The sequence below is a fragment of the Balaenoptera ricei genome, chromosome 2, assembly GCF_028023285.1.
Source record: "Balaenoptera ricei isolate mBalRic1 chromosome 2, mBalRic1.hap2, whole genome shotgun sequence".
NCBI lineage: Eukaryota > Metazoa > Chordata > Mammalia > Artiodactyla > Balaenopteridae > Balaenoptera > Balaenoptera ricei.
In genome coordinates, this window is record NC_082640.1 from 80,321,424 (window position 1) to 80,337,981 (window position 16,558).

At 38.8% G+C, this 16,558-nt stretch overlaps 1 protein-coding gene across 4 annotated transcripts in view; it reads left to right on the plus strand.

Moving 5' to 3' along the window:
• Positions 1 to 14,462, plus strand: part of PRTG (protogenin) — a 121,713-nt gene extending 107,251 nt beyond the window's left edge. For 3 of the 4 annotated variants that reach the window (XM_059913235.1, XM_059913236.1, XM_059913238.1), the window contains 5 exons: positions 8,316 to 8,498; positions 9,918 to 10,038; positions 11,323 to 11,488; positions 13,319 to 13,423; positions 13,907 to 14,462. In XM_059913235.1, the coding sequence (XP_059769218.1) occupies positions 8,316 to 8,498; positions 9,918 to 10,038; positions 11,323 to 11,488; positions 13,319 to 13,423; positions 13,907 to 14,311 (980 nt within the window). In that variant the 3' untranslated portion in view covers positions 14,312 to 14,462. The remainder of the gene's footprint in view (positions 1 to 8,315; positions 8,499 to 9,917; positions 10,039 to 11,322; positions 11,489 to 13,318; positions 13,424 to 13,906) is intronic. The other variant, XM_059913237.1, reaches the window with a different exon arrangement.
• Positions 14,463 to 16,558: the final 2,096 nt, after the last annotated feature.

Here is a 16,558-nt window from a genome sequence, read left to right on the forward strand (position 1 = left end):
CTAAAATGGTCCACATGCAAATAAATTGACCCATATGAATATTAGGGTCCACTTAAGTACAGGGAAAAGCTGATTAGGGCTTAGGAACACTGAATTTAAATTGTTCAATACCAATTTTATTTTGGCTGAGAAAAACTGTATTCTAGAATTTAACATTCTTACTTCATGCTGTTATAATATGCCCTTTTTAAATTTTGGAAGCTTTCATTTGGACAGGTCTCATATGCCAATGTTTGGATGGACCATCACATAAATAGTATAATTTCATGATTTTGATACTTCTTTTAACTTTTTATTGAATTATAGTTGATTTTGATACTTTTTAAATTCAGACATGCATGCTAAGAACTGTTTTCCAGGCAATTAAAAGCTTAAGAAGGATTTTGAGAAGGAAATTTGTTTTCCATCTACATATTCTAAATACTTTACAGTGCCAGGCACTTCCACATACATTTTAACTTTTAAGGGGAATATTTACCCAGTTAAGAGAATACACTCTAAGGTCACTTAATGTGGATGTAGTCAATATAACACTTTTGTAATTGTAAAATAAACAAATGGTAACAGAAGCTGGAGTTTTGATAGTTGCATATTCCTATTTTTCATTAAGCAGGTGCCCCACTAAGTAATGCTTTCCTAGTCACTGAACAGCCTGGAAAGTAATAATAAGTACCTGCCAGCAATACAATTTTGTGTTTTATCCATTATCTATTGCTACCTAACAAACCACTCTAAAACTCAGCCATTTTATTTTCTCACATTCTCTGAGTCAGCAGTTTGGACTTGGATCAGCTGGGCAGTTCTTCTTTTGGTGTCTCCTGAGGTCACTCATGAGGCTCTAATCATCTCAGGGTTTCAACAGGGTGTGGGTAGCATAAAAACAGTGAGAGAATTCCAAAATCCGGGAGAGAGGGAAGAAGCCCCACATACAAAGCTTTGCAGACCTCTGCCTGATTCACATTTGCTAACATCCCACTGGCAAAACGAATCATGTAGGCAAGCCCAGACTTAGTGTGGGAAGGGACTGCCCACAGGTATGGAGAGATGGAAGCATAATTTATGCAGGGCTATTCATCTTACAGTCTGCCACAATATTCTTAAAATATATAATTCAGTTTTCATTAATTCCAAAATGATTTATTGACACAACATTTGACCAAGTGACTAACCTGATTTAATGAGTGTTATATAAGTACTAATAAAAGCATTTTGATCTCAGGAGCACATACTTCCTTTGGCTCTTCATTTGTACCTGCCTAAAAAGAAACAGTATTTAGTTTTGGTTCTTTTTAATGCATTCATTTGTCAGTTTCAGACAAGGCCCAGAAAACAACATTTTTGCCTCATTGATGGCCCAATAGCGAAATGAAATGTAATTAGAGGTTTTTACTTCTGTACAAGCCTTCCTAACTATATAATAAAGCATAGGGGGAAAAATTCTATTTTTGCCATTATGCTGCTTGTGTAAGTTTAAGAAACATCAATGAAGAGCTTTTGTCTTTTGTTAAATGTAGGGAACCTTTTTCATAGCTAATGCTAGTAATTCATAGAGAACAAAATAAACAATATGAGTAAAAAGCAATTGAGTTTACTTTTTTCAGAGAGAAAAATATAAAGAGTTTGAGGGGGCTTCCCTGGTGGTGCAGTGGTTAGGAGTCCGCCTGCCAATGCAGGGGATGCGGGTTCGAGCCCCGGTCCAGGACCAGGAGGATCCCACGTGCTGCGGAGCAGCTAAGCCCGTGCGCCACAGCTGCTGAAACCTGCGTGCCTGGGGCCTATGCTCTGCAACAGGAGAGGCCATCTATGAGAGGCCCGCACACTGCTGCGGGGAGTGGCCCCCACTTGCTGCAGCTGGAGAAGGCCCGCATGCAGCAACAAAGACCCATGGCAGCCAAATAATTAATTAATTAATTAATTAATTTTTTTAAAAAAGAGTTTGAGTTACTCACTTATAAACAAAAAGCAAAGAACACAACATGGCATTTAAAGAAAAAAAGAAAGTAGTCTATAGTATCTAATTTTGGCAACTTTTGGAAAAGATAATGGTGTAGAAAAATTCGGGGAAAAAAGAGAAAGAATATCAGTATCTCATATATATCTATTAATCTGCTATACGTATTATGTTTATACACATTTATGTGTATAATTAATTCACATATTTATTGCCAAGTGGAACAAGATTTTTTTCATTAGTCAAAACATTTTAAAAATGTTCCTGGTGACCATATATTTGTGGCTAAAATGAGACATTGTAAAATGGGTTAGCAGAAATGCAGTATGAAATTATGCTTGTGTGTAATTTAAAGTGGGTCAGAAATTACAGCCTTTACCTTCCTGATATTGCTGTAAATCAGCACAAAGTACTCAATTACTTTAAAACCTACAAGGCACTGTAGGAAATCATGCTCTACTACAGCAGTTTCTGGACTCTGTTCCTTACAGCATTAGTTTCCCAAGATCATAAAGGCGCCCTGCTTCAAAAAAAAAAAGTTCCATAACTAAAAAAGTTTGAGAAACATCATATACCGTTTCCTCCTATTAGAGATTGACATCGGAAATTAACGTCCTTCAGTAAAGGAATCCATTTAACTTAATATTTACCAAATAACTTGGACTACTAATGGTAAGAACATATTGATTTATTAAATATTGAGGGATTACTATGTGCCAGGCTCTTTTCTAGGCATTGGCAATACCACAGTGAACAACAGAATGTCCCTTTCTCATTGGCACTTACATCTCAGGTAACAAACAAATATATAAATATTCAGGTAGTGTCATGAGTGCTAAGAAGAAAGCTACAATAGGGGAAAGAATAAAGTGATGGAGGTAGTGGGGTAAGTTCTTTTGAAAGAAATGACATCTGAGCAGAGCCATATGGATATCTGGGGTAAGTGCAAAGGCCATGAGACAGACGTTGTGCTTGGCATTTTAGAGGAACAACAAGACGGCCAGGGAGGCTAGAGTGAGGGGAAGTGGGAAATGAGGTGGGGAGGTAGCCAAGGGAAGATCAGGTAGGCCAGACTTCCTGGACCACAGATTTTTTTCTAAGAGGGATGGAAGACATTGATCTGATTTACATTTTGAAAGGATTACTTTGGCAACCGCCTAACAGCCTACCTGAAAAATTGACTATAAGGAGGTAAGAGTAGAAATTGGGAAACCATTTACTTTTCAAGTTTTTCTTTTTATTAAAGTATATTTTATTTTATTATTTATTTATTTATTTTTGGCCACGCCATGGGGCATGTGGGATCTTAGTTCCCCGACCAGGGATCGAACCCATGCCCCTCACATTGAGAGCGTGGAGTCTTAACCACTTGACCGCCAGGGAAGTCCCTGGGAAACCATTTAATTTGCAGGTGTCTGTGTGAGAGCCAATGGCAGTTTGGCCAGAGATAATAACAAGGAAGGTAATAAGAAGCTATGAGAACATAATTTGAAGGAATAGTCTACTCGATTTGCCACAGATTGATGTGGGGTATAAGAAAAAAAATAAGCAAAATTGGTGGGGGAAATCAAAAGTTTGGTTTTGAACATGTTACGTTTGAGATGCCTCTTGGATGTCCAAGTAGAGAGGTTGAATAAGCGGTGGGAGGGTTAAGTTCACGGGAGAGGTATGGACTGGTGGTATAACTTAGAAGTCATCAGTATGGAGATGAAGCTAAGACTGTGGAATTGAAAAAAAAAAATCACATAGTGTGGACAGAAGAGAGCAAGGTATGAGACTGCATACTGGGACTTTTCTCCAACCGTAAAATCTTACGCTTTGCTTTTTTAAAATAAATTTATTTATTTTATTTTATTTATTTTTGGCTGCGTTGGGTCTTCGTTGCTGCACACGGGCTTTCTCTAGTTGTGACGAGCGGGGGCAACTCTTGTTGCAGAGCATGGGCTCTAGGCACGCAGGCTTCAGTAGTTGTGGCACATGGGCTCAGTAGTTGTGGCCCACAGGCTTTAGAGCACAGGCTCAGTAGTTGTGGCTCACTGGCTTAGTTGCTCCACAGCATGTGGGATCTTCCCGGACCAGGGCTTGAGCCCGTGTCCCCTGCATTGACGGGCGGATTCTTTTTTTTTTTTTTTTTTAAAGATTGATTGATTGATTGATTGATTGCTATGTTGGGTCTTCGTTTCTGTGCTAGGGCTTTCTCTCGTTGCAGCAAGTGGGGGCCACTCTTCATCGTGGTGCACGGGCCTCTCACTATCGTGGCCTCTCTCGTTGCAGAGCACAGGCTCCAGACATGCAGGCTCAGTAGTTGTGGCTCACGGGCCCAGTTGCTCTGCAGCATGTGGGATCTTCCCAGACCAGGGCTCAAACCCGTGTCCCCTGCATTGACAGATTCTCAACCACTGCGCCACCAGGGAAGCCCCGACGGGCGGATTCTTAACCACTGCGCCACCTGGGAAGCCCCCAGAGTCTAATATATTCTGAGAGGTTTTTTGTTTGTTTTTGTTTTTTGTTTTTAGCATGAAACAGTGTTTTATTGTATAGGTTAAAAGCATTTGTAAGATTTGATAAATCTTTATTGAGTAGTTTATAAGTCAGGGTGCTCCAGAGAAAGAGAACCAATAGGATTTGCATGTGTGTGTGTGTATGTATGTACAGATAGGTAGGTAGGTAGGTAGGTAGATAGATAAATAGATAGATAGATAGATAGATAGATAGATAGATAGATAGATAGATATAGAGAGATAGAGAGAGAGATAGAGAGAGAGAGAGAGAGATTGAGATTGAAGGAACCGGGGCTGCTAAATCTGAAATTTGCAGAGCTGGTCAGCAGGCTAGAAATTCTGACAGGAGTTGATGTTGAAGTCTTGAGTCTGGAGGCAGAATTCTTTCCTCTTCAGGGGTACTCAGTCTTTTTTCTTAAGGCCTTAAACTGATTTGATGAGGCCCACCCGTATTATGGAGGGTAATTTGCTTTACTCAAAGTCTACTGGTTTAAATATTAATTTCATCTTAAAAAAGAAAACTTCACAGCCATATCTAGACTGGTGTTTGAGCTAGCAACTGGACACTATAGCCTAGCCACGTTGATATATAAAACTAACCAGCATAAGTACCCATTAGGCACTTAAGCATTGCTCTGGACACTGGGGACACAGCAGTGAACTAAAGAGAGGAGGTCCCTGAGCCCCGTGAAGCTTGTGTTCTTATAAAAGTCTGAATGTCATTTCCAGAATGAGTTGGGGGTGGGAGGGGCAGGCAGCGGAGGAGCTGGGGAGGTTGGGGTCTGGGAAGCCAGAGAAGAGACACGTGATAGCGTGAAGGTATGGGGTGATGATGTTAAGACTGGAGTGACAGCAGTGTGCCTGGAGTGGAAGGCGCTAATTGGAGGTGGAATGAATAGTAATTAGTATTTGGGGATGGGCACCAGCTCTTCATTTTACAGAGAAGAAAACTCAGGTCTGGAGAGGTGATATAACAAGTTCAAGAGCTTGTGACATATGGTGACATTTTTTTTTTTCTATAAATGTATTTATTTATTTTTGGCTGCGTTGGGTCTTCGTTGCAGTGCGTGAGCTTCTCATTGTGGTGGCTTCTCTTGATGCGGAGCATGGGCTCTAGGCGCGTGGGCTTCAGTAGTTGTGGCACGTGGGCTCTAGAGCACAGGCTCAGTAGTTGTGGCGCACGGGCTTAGTTGCTCCGTGGCATGTGGGATCTTCCCAGTCCAAGGCTTGAACCCATGTCCCCTGCATTGGCAGGCGGATTCTTAACCACTGCGCCACCAGGGAAGCCCTGCTTTTATACTCTAAATGAACATTCCTTTGGTAACAAATGGCTCATATTTTAGTATAAGTTCAGTTGGTATTTACTGAGAATTATCTTGTGCAAAGCATTATGCTAGCCACCTTCAGCTGTTCACATGTGAAAAAAAAATTTCTGTCCTCCAGAAAGGGAAGAGGGGAGATCAGAGGTGAGGAGGAAAACCTACTTTCATTGAGTGTATACACTTGTGTCAGACACTTGTCCATGGTAGTTCATTTAATCCTTATAATAATTATATGAGGTGGGAATTATTGCCCCCACGAGGAAAGTGAAGTTCAGTGACGTGCCCCAAGTTGCAAATTACTTAATTGGTAACATGCCAGGACTTGATCAACATTGATCCAACACCAAGCCTGTTACACTGTCCAGCGTGTGAAACTCCTAGTCTAGCTAAAAGTTCAGACGCTGTAAAAGGCTGTAGACTGAAATAATCACACCAGCTGGAATTTAGACCGTTTGCTGAGAGAATATAGGGGCAGTCAGATCACTTTAATATTTGGGAACTGGTTTAACTGTGCTCATATGGGAACCAGAATGTTACAGTTTCCTTTTTTTTGTCTGAAGGAAGACTTTCTGTGGGAGAAAGGGGAGTGTGCATACGCACATATACACACAAAGCTCAACCATTTGTAATGTTTAAAGTAAGCGAAAGAATTTTAATTTCAGGTAGTGATTGGTTTTGCCAAACACTTTCTAAAATTAAATGTAAAGTATTCTATGGTAAAATGGAGACTCAGTTTATTTATATGTTGGTAAAGAAATTGAATTGTTCTTCCTTCTAGCTAATGGTAATATGTCACAGTACATTGTTGCTTTTTAATTCACCTGCCTAAGAGCAAGTGGCAGTGGAAAGACTTCCTGATTCTAAATAGGGGTCAGTGTGTTTATTCAACGACTGTGTATTGAAGTAGCTCAGGCTCTTTCTAGGCCAGGTTGAAACCGGAGCACATGAAAGCAAACCGCCTTCAGCTCCTCGCACTGCCCCTGGGTTCGGCTCCCTCCCACCATGTGACCTGCAGAGGTAGCCTCTGAGTCATGGCCTCAGCTCTAAGATCACCCTGCCTTTCCCTTGCATAATGAAATATATTGTAGCAAGTGCACTAGAGTAGCCAGCTCTGAGCTGGTGGTGACAGCTACCAGCTGTTGTAAGCTCTCTAAAACTATTTATTGTAAGGGTGCCCTGCATCAGGAAAAAATGAGAAGAAATTACCCCAGGGAAGCTAGGTTTCCCTGTGAATATCCACCCACAAATGCAGTGCAAGAACAACTTCCTGGTTGAATTTCTTTTATACCTGCTTTCATAACATTAGGACTAATTCCTGGGGTGGGATTCCCTTTGTAAGAAAAATACTTCAGTGCCGTGGCAGGACAAGAGCAGAAAGACGCCTCAAGAAATAGCAGTGCCCTATGAAGACATTAAATATTATTATAATATTATAATAAATATAAAAATATTTTTAAAAAAAAGAAATAGCAGTGCCCAAATAGGAGTCCTTCTTGGCAGTCGTGCCATCAGAGAAGATACTTTTCAATACCAAATATATATAAATTCAAATGATTACTTTTGGAGAGAAGTAGATGCTAGCCAGGTTGCTGGTGATAATTTTGATAGTCTGGGGTCTCAGCCTTCAACACCCTGAGGTTCCTACATAACTTTGGCATCTTCTTGCCTGTTTATATTCAGGAAATCTTAGATAATGATTAGGAGGGTGAAAAATATATTCATACTTCCAAAAATAATTGTTGTTTCTAATTTAAGAAATAAGAGCAAAATCATCTATCACAATTACTGTAAGTGGTTTAAACATTTCTAAAAGAAAAAAAAACAAAAAGATACTCATTGGAGTTCCGTGGCAGTCCAGTGCTTAGGACTCAGCGCTTTCACTGCAGTGGTCATGGGTTCAGTCCCTGGTCAGGGAACTAAGATCCCGCAAGCGGTGAGGCGTGGCCAAAAAAAAAAAGAGTCTCACATTGGATTTTTTAAATCTACTTGTAATTGTTGAATCTGAGTTCATTGTGTTATTTTGTCTTTACCTATGTTTGAAATATTCCATAATAAAATGTTTTTAATGCTATTTGTATCCATACCTATGTAAAGAGTAAAAAATTGCATATATGTTTATATATATTTTTTGGTTAAAAAAAGTGTGTATTTATATATATATGTATATACATACATGTATCCAAACAAAAATGCATGTTGATTTTACGAGCTACTCTTAAAACAAAATTACAGAGAAGGATTATATAGGGGCAGTGTGCATGGCACAATGTTAAATGAAAACTCTAGGATATAAAAATGCATGTAGTAAATATGTACTCACACATGTACAGTACACACATACACGTACACACATACAAATACACAAAAATGTTAACAATGGGAGATTGTCATTTTATTTATATTTATCTTTATTTTACAGATGTTTTAAAATGTGTTATTTTTATAATCAGAAAAATATTTTAAAAATAAAGGACCATGGTTGTGTGATTAAAAGAATAAATAAAAGATAGTTTACTTAATTTGTAATTGATATATTTATAGGGGCAATAACCATGGCTTTGCTAGAAAACCTTGTGGCAGGAAATATATACATTGTCAAGATATCTGCATCCAATGAGGTAGGAGAAGGACCCTTTTCAAATTCTGTGGAGCTGGCCGTACTTCCAAAGGAAACTCCTGAGTCAAATCAGAGGCCCAGGCGTTTAGATTCTGCTGATGTCAAAGGTCTGTATACTGCCATAATCATTGATTTTCCTTAAGAAGAGAAAACACACATATGTTTTTCCAGCTCCCCTCTGCTTTATTTCTGCTCCTACCATGACCGTATCCCTAAACCCGTCCTCGGCTCCTTGAATTCTCGCTGGCGAGGTTCTGGTGCTGTGGGGCTGCAGGACGCTCTCTGCACTCCCAGGAGAACACACTGACCTCAGAACTAACCGCGGTGTTCAGACCGCTGTGTCCCAGTTACTTCTCCTCCCGGCTGTTCATCCACCAGGACAGACGAGCCACACCACCCCTGAGCTGATGGGAGCGGGCGTCTGGGGGTCTGTGGAAATAAATGGCAGTGATGGTTGTGGTGTTCAAGCTAAGAAGAGCATGGTTTTCATTAAGAGTTTTCCCCACCAAACACAACAAACAAACAAAAACAAAAAACTCATCCTCTCCGGAGTGAAAGTTATTTCTCTCCAGAAAGCAATTGGAAAAAAATACCTTTAAAGAGCCATTCTCACTCCACTCAGGGTATCGTCCTGCTGTTGTGAAGGACGCCGGGGCCCCCTGTGACCCAGGACTGGACACCTCCTTTTCCCCCTCTCTGGGGGAGGGGGCCTGGGTGGCGATGCAGGGTGTGGCAGGGACAGCTTCAGATCGAGGAGATGCCAGCTGAATTCAGGGCGGGATTAAAGGCTCTTAGTTCCTCAGAGGATAGTCATTCAGTATTGTGTGCACTTTGGGTATGGACACTGGGAAGGAGAGAGAGAAGCAAAGAGAAGGGCAGGGCAGTCGGATTTAAGCACAGGAAGGAGGTAGCCACAGTAGCTGCCATATCATCAGGGGAAGCGGAGAGCAAGGCTCATATCCGCTTCTCAGATACCTTGCTAGTCAGAGTGCCTAGAGACCAGCAGCGTAAATGGCACCTGGGAGCTTGTCAGACATGCAGAGTTGTGCGTGGGCTCTACCCCAGACCTCGTGAATCAGCATCTGCATTTTAACATATCCCCTAGTGACTCTTATGCACATTAAAGTTTGAGAAGCACTGCTGTGTAAATGAAAATACATAAATGGAAAACTAATCTTCAATATACAGATCTGCTTTTAAGGTAATATGACATGAAAGCTACCCTTTGGCCTATCAGTGAACATCTATGCCTTGTGCCTTTTAGCATTATAAATTATGAACTGATGTTCATGTTTGATATAATATAATACCTGGAACTCATTTAGAATCTTCAATATGAGAAGATAAGCAAATTTTAAGGTTACTGATAAAAGAGTAATACGTCTTTTTTGCTTAGACACAGATACTGTCAAAAGTTTTCCTATGAGAGGAAGGCAAATTATTGAAAAGCTAATATCTGAGAATTATGATAAATGGAATCATTTATTTTTCTGATTGACTCTGAGTACATGTGTTTCCCCTTCTAGTTTATTCAGGCTATTACCATCTGGACCAAAAATCAATGACCGGCATTGCTGTAGGTGTTGGCATAGCCTTGACCTGCATCCTCATCTGTGTTCTCATCTTGATATACCGAAGTAAAGCCAGGTGTGTTTCCATTGCTGGAGATGTTGATGTGGTTAAAAAACATTTAAATTGCAGTAACCACAGAAACAAATTGAAATCAAGTGCCTTTTAGAGTAACTGGGATTTTCCACTTTAAAATGAATGTATTATTACTTGGGTTCTTACAGCTATAGAGATGTGCTCACTTTGGAAGATTATTCTCTCACCATTTGAAAAAAATTACTGTACCAACAAAATACTCTTAAATGAGGACCTAGTTTTCTCATTTCCTTGGTATTTTGAGAAACACAAAGTGTATCCTTTGGATTTTTTAAAAAACTAACCCACTTAATACGATGCATCTGCTGATTGAGGGATTCCTTACTGCCTGGAATATTTTCATATTTAAGCAGCCTGAAATGTCTGAGTCACTTGAGAGCTCTACCCTCACCACCACAGGTCATATGTTTGGGATTCTCCAGGCATGGATTAAAACAAATGTAATAACTAGGGATTAGTTCTCTATAAACTCTTGTCAGGCAATTTTATCAGTGCTTTTGACTTCAGCTAAATTCTCAGCATTCAGTGAACCTCTCTGTTTCTAACCTTTTATATTTTGGCTTTTGCTTTCATTTATTAAGTTTCTTTATTTTAAAAAATCAAAGTCAAATACACATCATTTTTAGGTAATCTCTATCACTAGACTGTCTCCATTATCATAGGTTTTGCAGAGTTTATTCTATATGTTTTTGGTACTTGTGTGTAGAAACACACTCAGAAAACATGTTAATGAAAGAGTTAGTTCTAAAGTTTTTTGTATATGGAACTGGCTTAATTTTACTGTCCAAGTTTCTCACTTCAAGAATTTTTTAATGAAATCTTTATGTACATTGTTTTAGTGATGCCCAAATCTTGCATAAGTGCTACTGTAAATTTGTCATCGTTAATTGTTACGTTAGTGTGACAATCTGCAGACCTGAAGGAGAACATGTAAATTTTTTAAACTACAGTTTCTGTGTATATTATAAATAAGCGACAATAATAAATAATAGTACTTTATAAATATTAAGGTTTTTACTAAGTGTAAAAAGTAATTTTATATAAACAGACCTTGGGACAAAAAGAAAGAAGCCTTCTCACATCATAGAAGTTTGCAGCAGTGAGCTGGAGTTATAATCTAATAGTTTCTAAAGATATTTGAGAAGCAAGCATTAAGGAACTCCATTGTTTGCAAAGTTGTGAACTTCCCAGATTTCACCAAATTTGGTACATTTGCTTCTCTCTTCTTGTGGACTTAGAAAATTTCCTTTCCTTGCAATATTTCAGGAAATCAACTGCCTCCAAGACAGCACAGAATGGAACTCAACAATTATCTCATACCAGTACCTCCCTAGCCAGTGGAAATGAAGTAGGAAAGAACCTGGAAGGAGCTCTAGAAAATGAAGAGTCCTTAATGCCAATGATCATGCCGAACAGCTTCATCGATGCCAAGGTACTCTGAGCTGAGGGACTGTTGTGCTACGTAATCCTTCCTACCATTCATCTTCTCTTTATGCGTAAAATCTTCTTACCAGAAAATTGTATGTTGAATGTATTGTGTCCATACTCCACATAATGAAATGTGAAACCGTTTCGCTCAGATCCTTCCTTGCATACAATATTTGGGGAGAAGATAGGGATAGATAAAAGAATAAAAGATGAAGATAAAGAAAATATGAGAAAGTAGCATAAATTCAATTAGTTCGGATTATATGGAGCTGAGATGTCTTAAGTAAGGACATCAAGGTCATCAGTCCATATTTACTATAATTTGGATTGTTCTGTGTATACTGATGGACAATTTTTTATTAATCCATTCTCAACTTAGTTTATTTGATTTTAGAACTAAATGGAGCCTCAGAACATTCCAGGTGTGAATGAAATTTTTTTAAATACGGAGTATATAAATAGATGTCTCAAGATCCTTCCCTGTATGGCCTTAGGAAGTTGGATATAGTAAAGAGGTGTCATTGGAGGATATTACTTCATGTCCTTTCCACTATGTGTAATAATAGTACAGCGATAAGCATTATGAACACCAACTGAAAATTATTTTTAGTCACATTGCAGCATTAGATATCGTGCATTATTATAATAGTCCTCATAACCAATGTGCTGTAAATTAAGTATCCGCAAACTATAGCCCAGCCCAGGCCAGCCTGCAGCCTGTTTTTGTATGGTCATCTCTGAGCTAAGTATGTTTTTCACATTTTTAAAGGGTAGTTTGGGGGGAACAAAAAAGGAGGAAGAGGAGAAAGTGCAGCAGAGGCCATGTGTGGTCTGCAAAGCCTAAGACATTTACTATCTGCCCCTTTACAGGAAAAGTTTGCCAAATCCTGCTATAAATTCTTCTTCCCCAACCTTTTCCTAAAATTTAGAATACCAAAAATATAACAAAATTTCAGGCAATTTTGATGTTAAATTTTATATAATTATATTTAGCAGATGCAATTTATGTGTATCTAGCACAGTAAATATATATATACTATATATATTATGGGTAAATAATAGTAAATTGATTTTTGCTACTCCTGTTGTCTTTTTGTTTGCAACTTAATTTAGCTTTTATTTTCTGATACAAATGTAAGCCATTTAATTCAAATTAATCTAGAACATTAGAACCTAAAACTTTTAAATAAGCACAGAAAGTACCAAAATACACTGTCATTCTGTTATTACTAACTTGGAACTAGACATGAGAAAGGATTGAAGAGAAGTGAAGTGGGGAGGAAGACATGGGAAGAGAGAGGGAGAATCTAAAATGAAAGGAGACAGAGCAGAGTGGGGACCTGAAGTGAAGCAGAGAAGCCAGTTTGGAGGCCAGGTCTCTGAATTCCCTTGGGTTAGCCTAAGAGCTGATCCCCCGTCTATTGCCATTTTGTTGAGCATATGTGGGCCCATTTTTCTCTTCCTAAATCCTTTTTAAATTTTTCAACCATGTGGAAAGGTTGAAAAAATTTAATAAATGCACAAATAATTGTCAGTATCTTTTCATACTTTTGTATCTCTATATATTTTTGTTTGCTCTGTCATTTGAAAATAAGTTTTGAAATCCTTACACTTCACCCCAAATACTTCAGCATATATATCTCTCTTAGGAATAAACCTATTATATCTTTTTGATCACTAACAAATACCCTGTATTTGTTGTGTGCTGCTAGTGTAAAAGAAGAAATAATAATGTCTGTGATCATTTTTTTCTTTTAACATTTAAAAATTTTGTGTACTACTTATAATAAACTGAAATCTATAATATGTGCATTTTCCCCTTTTATATCTCCAGGGAGGAACTGACCTGATAATTAATAGCTATGGTCCTATAATTAAAAACAACCCTAAGAAAAAATGGCTTTTTTTTCAAGATTCTAAGAAGATAAAAGCTGAGCAGGTAACTCACCCATTAAGTGGAAAAAATCTTTTGCTACTCCTGGTATATGAGATGGTAATTTTAAAAAGAGGAAAATGTAAATGAGTTTTTTTTAACTTCTGTGTTCTTTCTAGCCATGATTTTATTAATTTGGGGCATGACTTTATGGAAAGCCATGGGGATTGATGACCGAAATGACAATTGGAATAGTAATCAGAGCTGTGGTTTTCAGTGGGAGTTGAGGGGCAATGGAGAAAGGGATGGGGCAGAAGCCTGCATCAAAATCACTGAAGAAGCCTTTTGACATTTCACTTGCCCCAGTCATTCTGATGTGTTCCCACTCCTCGGAGAACCACTGACCTAGACAATTCCTTCATGATGATCTTTTACCCATGTACTCGATCAGTTTGCTATCTCAGCATACATAGAATATGCAAAACCAGATTTGTTATTTTTTAAGAGCACTCTGGTATCACTGATGGTGTTTTATGTATTTTTACCTAGCCTCAAAGAAGATTTACTCAAGCGGTCTGCTTTTACCAGCCAGGCACTACCGTATTAATCAGTGATGAGGACTCCCCCAGCTCCGCAGGTCATACAGCCAGCTTCCCAAGACCCTTTGGTGTTGCAACTGATACTGAGCATTCAGCGAATAGTGAAGGCAGCCACGAAACTGGGGATTCTGGAAGGTTCTCCCATGAGTCCAATGATGAAATACACCTGTCCTCAGTTATAAGTACCACACCCCTGACCCCCAGTTCCTTCACTGGCACTGATTCGAGTGGGGATCCCTCGATGAGAAAGTGTGAAGAACATGCAGTGCCGTCAGATGCTGAGCAGATTTCCTCTTCAGTTCCTCAGCCACCATCTGCCATGCTCTGCTTTGATAAAAAGGATTTTCCAATCTAGATAGCCACGTCCAGGTATTCTCACCTTTAAGTCTTTTCGAAGGACAGTGAACAGGGAGCCAAAGCCTTTTGTGAAAATCATGATATCTTATTGGGTATTTCACCTTTTTTGAATGTGTTTTGTTTCTTTATCTTTAAGCTCACGCATTTTGAATGTTTCAGTGTCAGCAATGTGAAAAGACAGTCAAGATATTTGACTGGATTATGAAATATATCACTGGAGCAAAGGGAAGACTTTTGAAAGCCCCTTTGCTGACTATCTACCTCAGTTTGCCACACGGCAAACTCAGAAGACAGCTTTGTTACCTCGTTTGTTGTGATAGTTTCTCAGCTACATAACCGATGATACTTCCTAGTAGCGTTTTGTTTTCATTGCTGTATGTGTAATGTGTGTGATCAAAGGAGTCATATAGGTAGATGAGTAAGAATGTTTATCTGAAGCTCTGATTTAAGAAACAACAGCAAGAAACTATGACCTCTGCATGGTTTGGATAATTTAACACCTCCAGCTGTGAGGACTGAAACCGCAGAGAAGAGAAAAGTGGGACTGTTGACTTTACTGAATGACCAAAACAAAAAAGTATATCTCTTTTGAGAATAGAACTGTTCAGTAGCATACAGGGACTCCTATTGCGTCTAGGGCCTTTATGTCGTGGGCATTAGAGTCTTGAGTGCTTTATCTGCTGTATCCCAAACCTCAGCCTGCCTAGAAGCCGTGCCTTTTCTACCTGCTCCTTTGCCTGACAGTTGGCCAAAGGCTGCACTGTGTAGTTTGCAAAGCATCCTCAACCTTTCCAGAATTAGTTGCAAAACTCCTTGCAGAAAATAGACTTTCAAAGAGAACAGGTTAGGGTTGGTGTTTTTTTTTTTAACTCCAGCTTGGCTTAAAGGGGTAAAGAAGTTTCATTAAATATTAATAATGAAGATAAATGCAGCAGTAGACAGTAAAATGAACTTGAGGTTATCACGGTAACAGTGCCTTCCATTATATATTATGAAGTTCTTTGCCTTATACCTTTTAAATATTCATGAAGTTGTTGAGGATAAGAGTACAAAAAGTTGCCTTAAGAGTTTCTTGGATTTTATCAGTAACTCTTTTGATGTACAGTATTTTATCAAAGCATTTTGGTTTGTTTTTGTGCAGGTTTTGTTTAGGGATAAGTATTCAGAGCTCTACCAACTTGGTTGTATTTTCTTGAATTCTTCAGAGAATTTGGTACTGTTTAATCTTCCTTCAGTGTCAGTGCTGTGAATGAGGAATGCTGACTCCAGGAGTGAGTTAATCCTCTTGCTGGTTTGAAATCAGTAAACTGTTTACTTAGCCACATAGAATAGGCCTTCTTTCAGTAATGAGACAGTTACCTGATAGGTGCCCAGCAGTGAGAGACAATAAAGAATTAAACACATGGTGTAGAGAAGGGACCCCCTTTTCCTTTTAAAAGTATTTCTTGAAATTATCTGGAAATGACTTTTGAGCCGCTTTTTAAAAGGAATCTTAATGGGTATCCCCCTTGAAACCTTTTGTTTATGGAAGTGGGGGGTCGTGTTAAATGGTGTTCTAAAGTCAAAAAAATGTTACTGGACGACAGTCCCACCTCTATCATCTTCTATCCCAGTGTCTGATGACACAGCATTTTTTGGTTGTTTTTTAATCTGTAGTTTTGTGCCAAATTGGATGTGTTCAGAAGTAGACCAACATTAACTGCTAGCATGCGCTTCTGAACTAAATTCACAGTCCCCCATTTAGTTATCTAAGTATGGGCTTGATGGCAAAACAAAAAAGCAGAGCTTTAGGTGAACAATCTGAGGCCAGGAAACATGCTGCTCCTGCCTTTATAGCTCCTGTTTATACTACCTCCTTTTAAACTTATTCTAGTGTTATTTTTTTTTTCCTGTACTCAGGGAACGTTTTGTTACTTTTGAGCTGCCTCATGGAAGCATGGGCAGATTGACAGGGTATGGCGTTTGGGGGTTCATAAGTAGAATTATGCGAGGCCAGCTTTTATCAATATCTAAAACTAAGGACTACAGTGAGTTCATTTTACGTTTTTAAACTTCTGTTAAAAGGCAGACAGAATCTAAAGTTGAAACATCATCCATCGTGTCTCGGACTCTATTAATTTGAATCATTTTAAAAGCCTAAAATGATGATCTGAAGTCCTTAAGGAAAGTATTTAGTTTGTTTTGTTTTTGATGAATAGGCCCATAGTTATTGTAGATCTTTAGGCTATAACTGTTCGCTAATTAT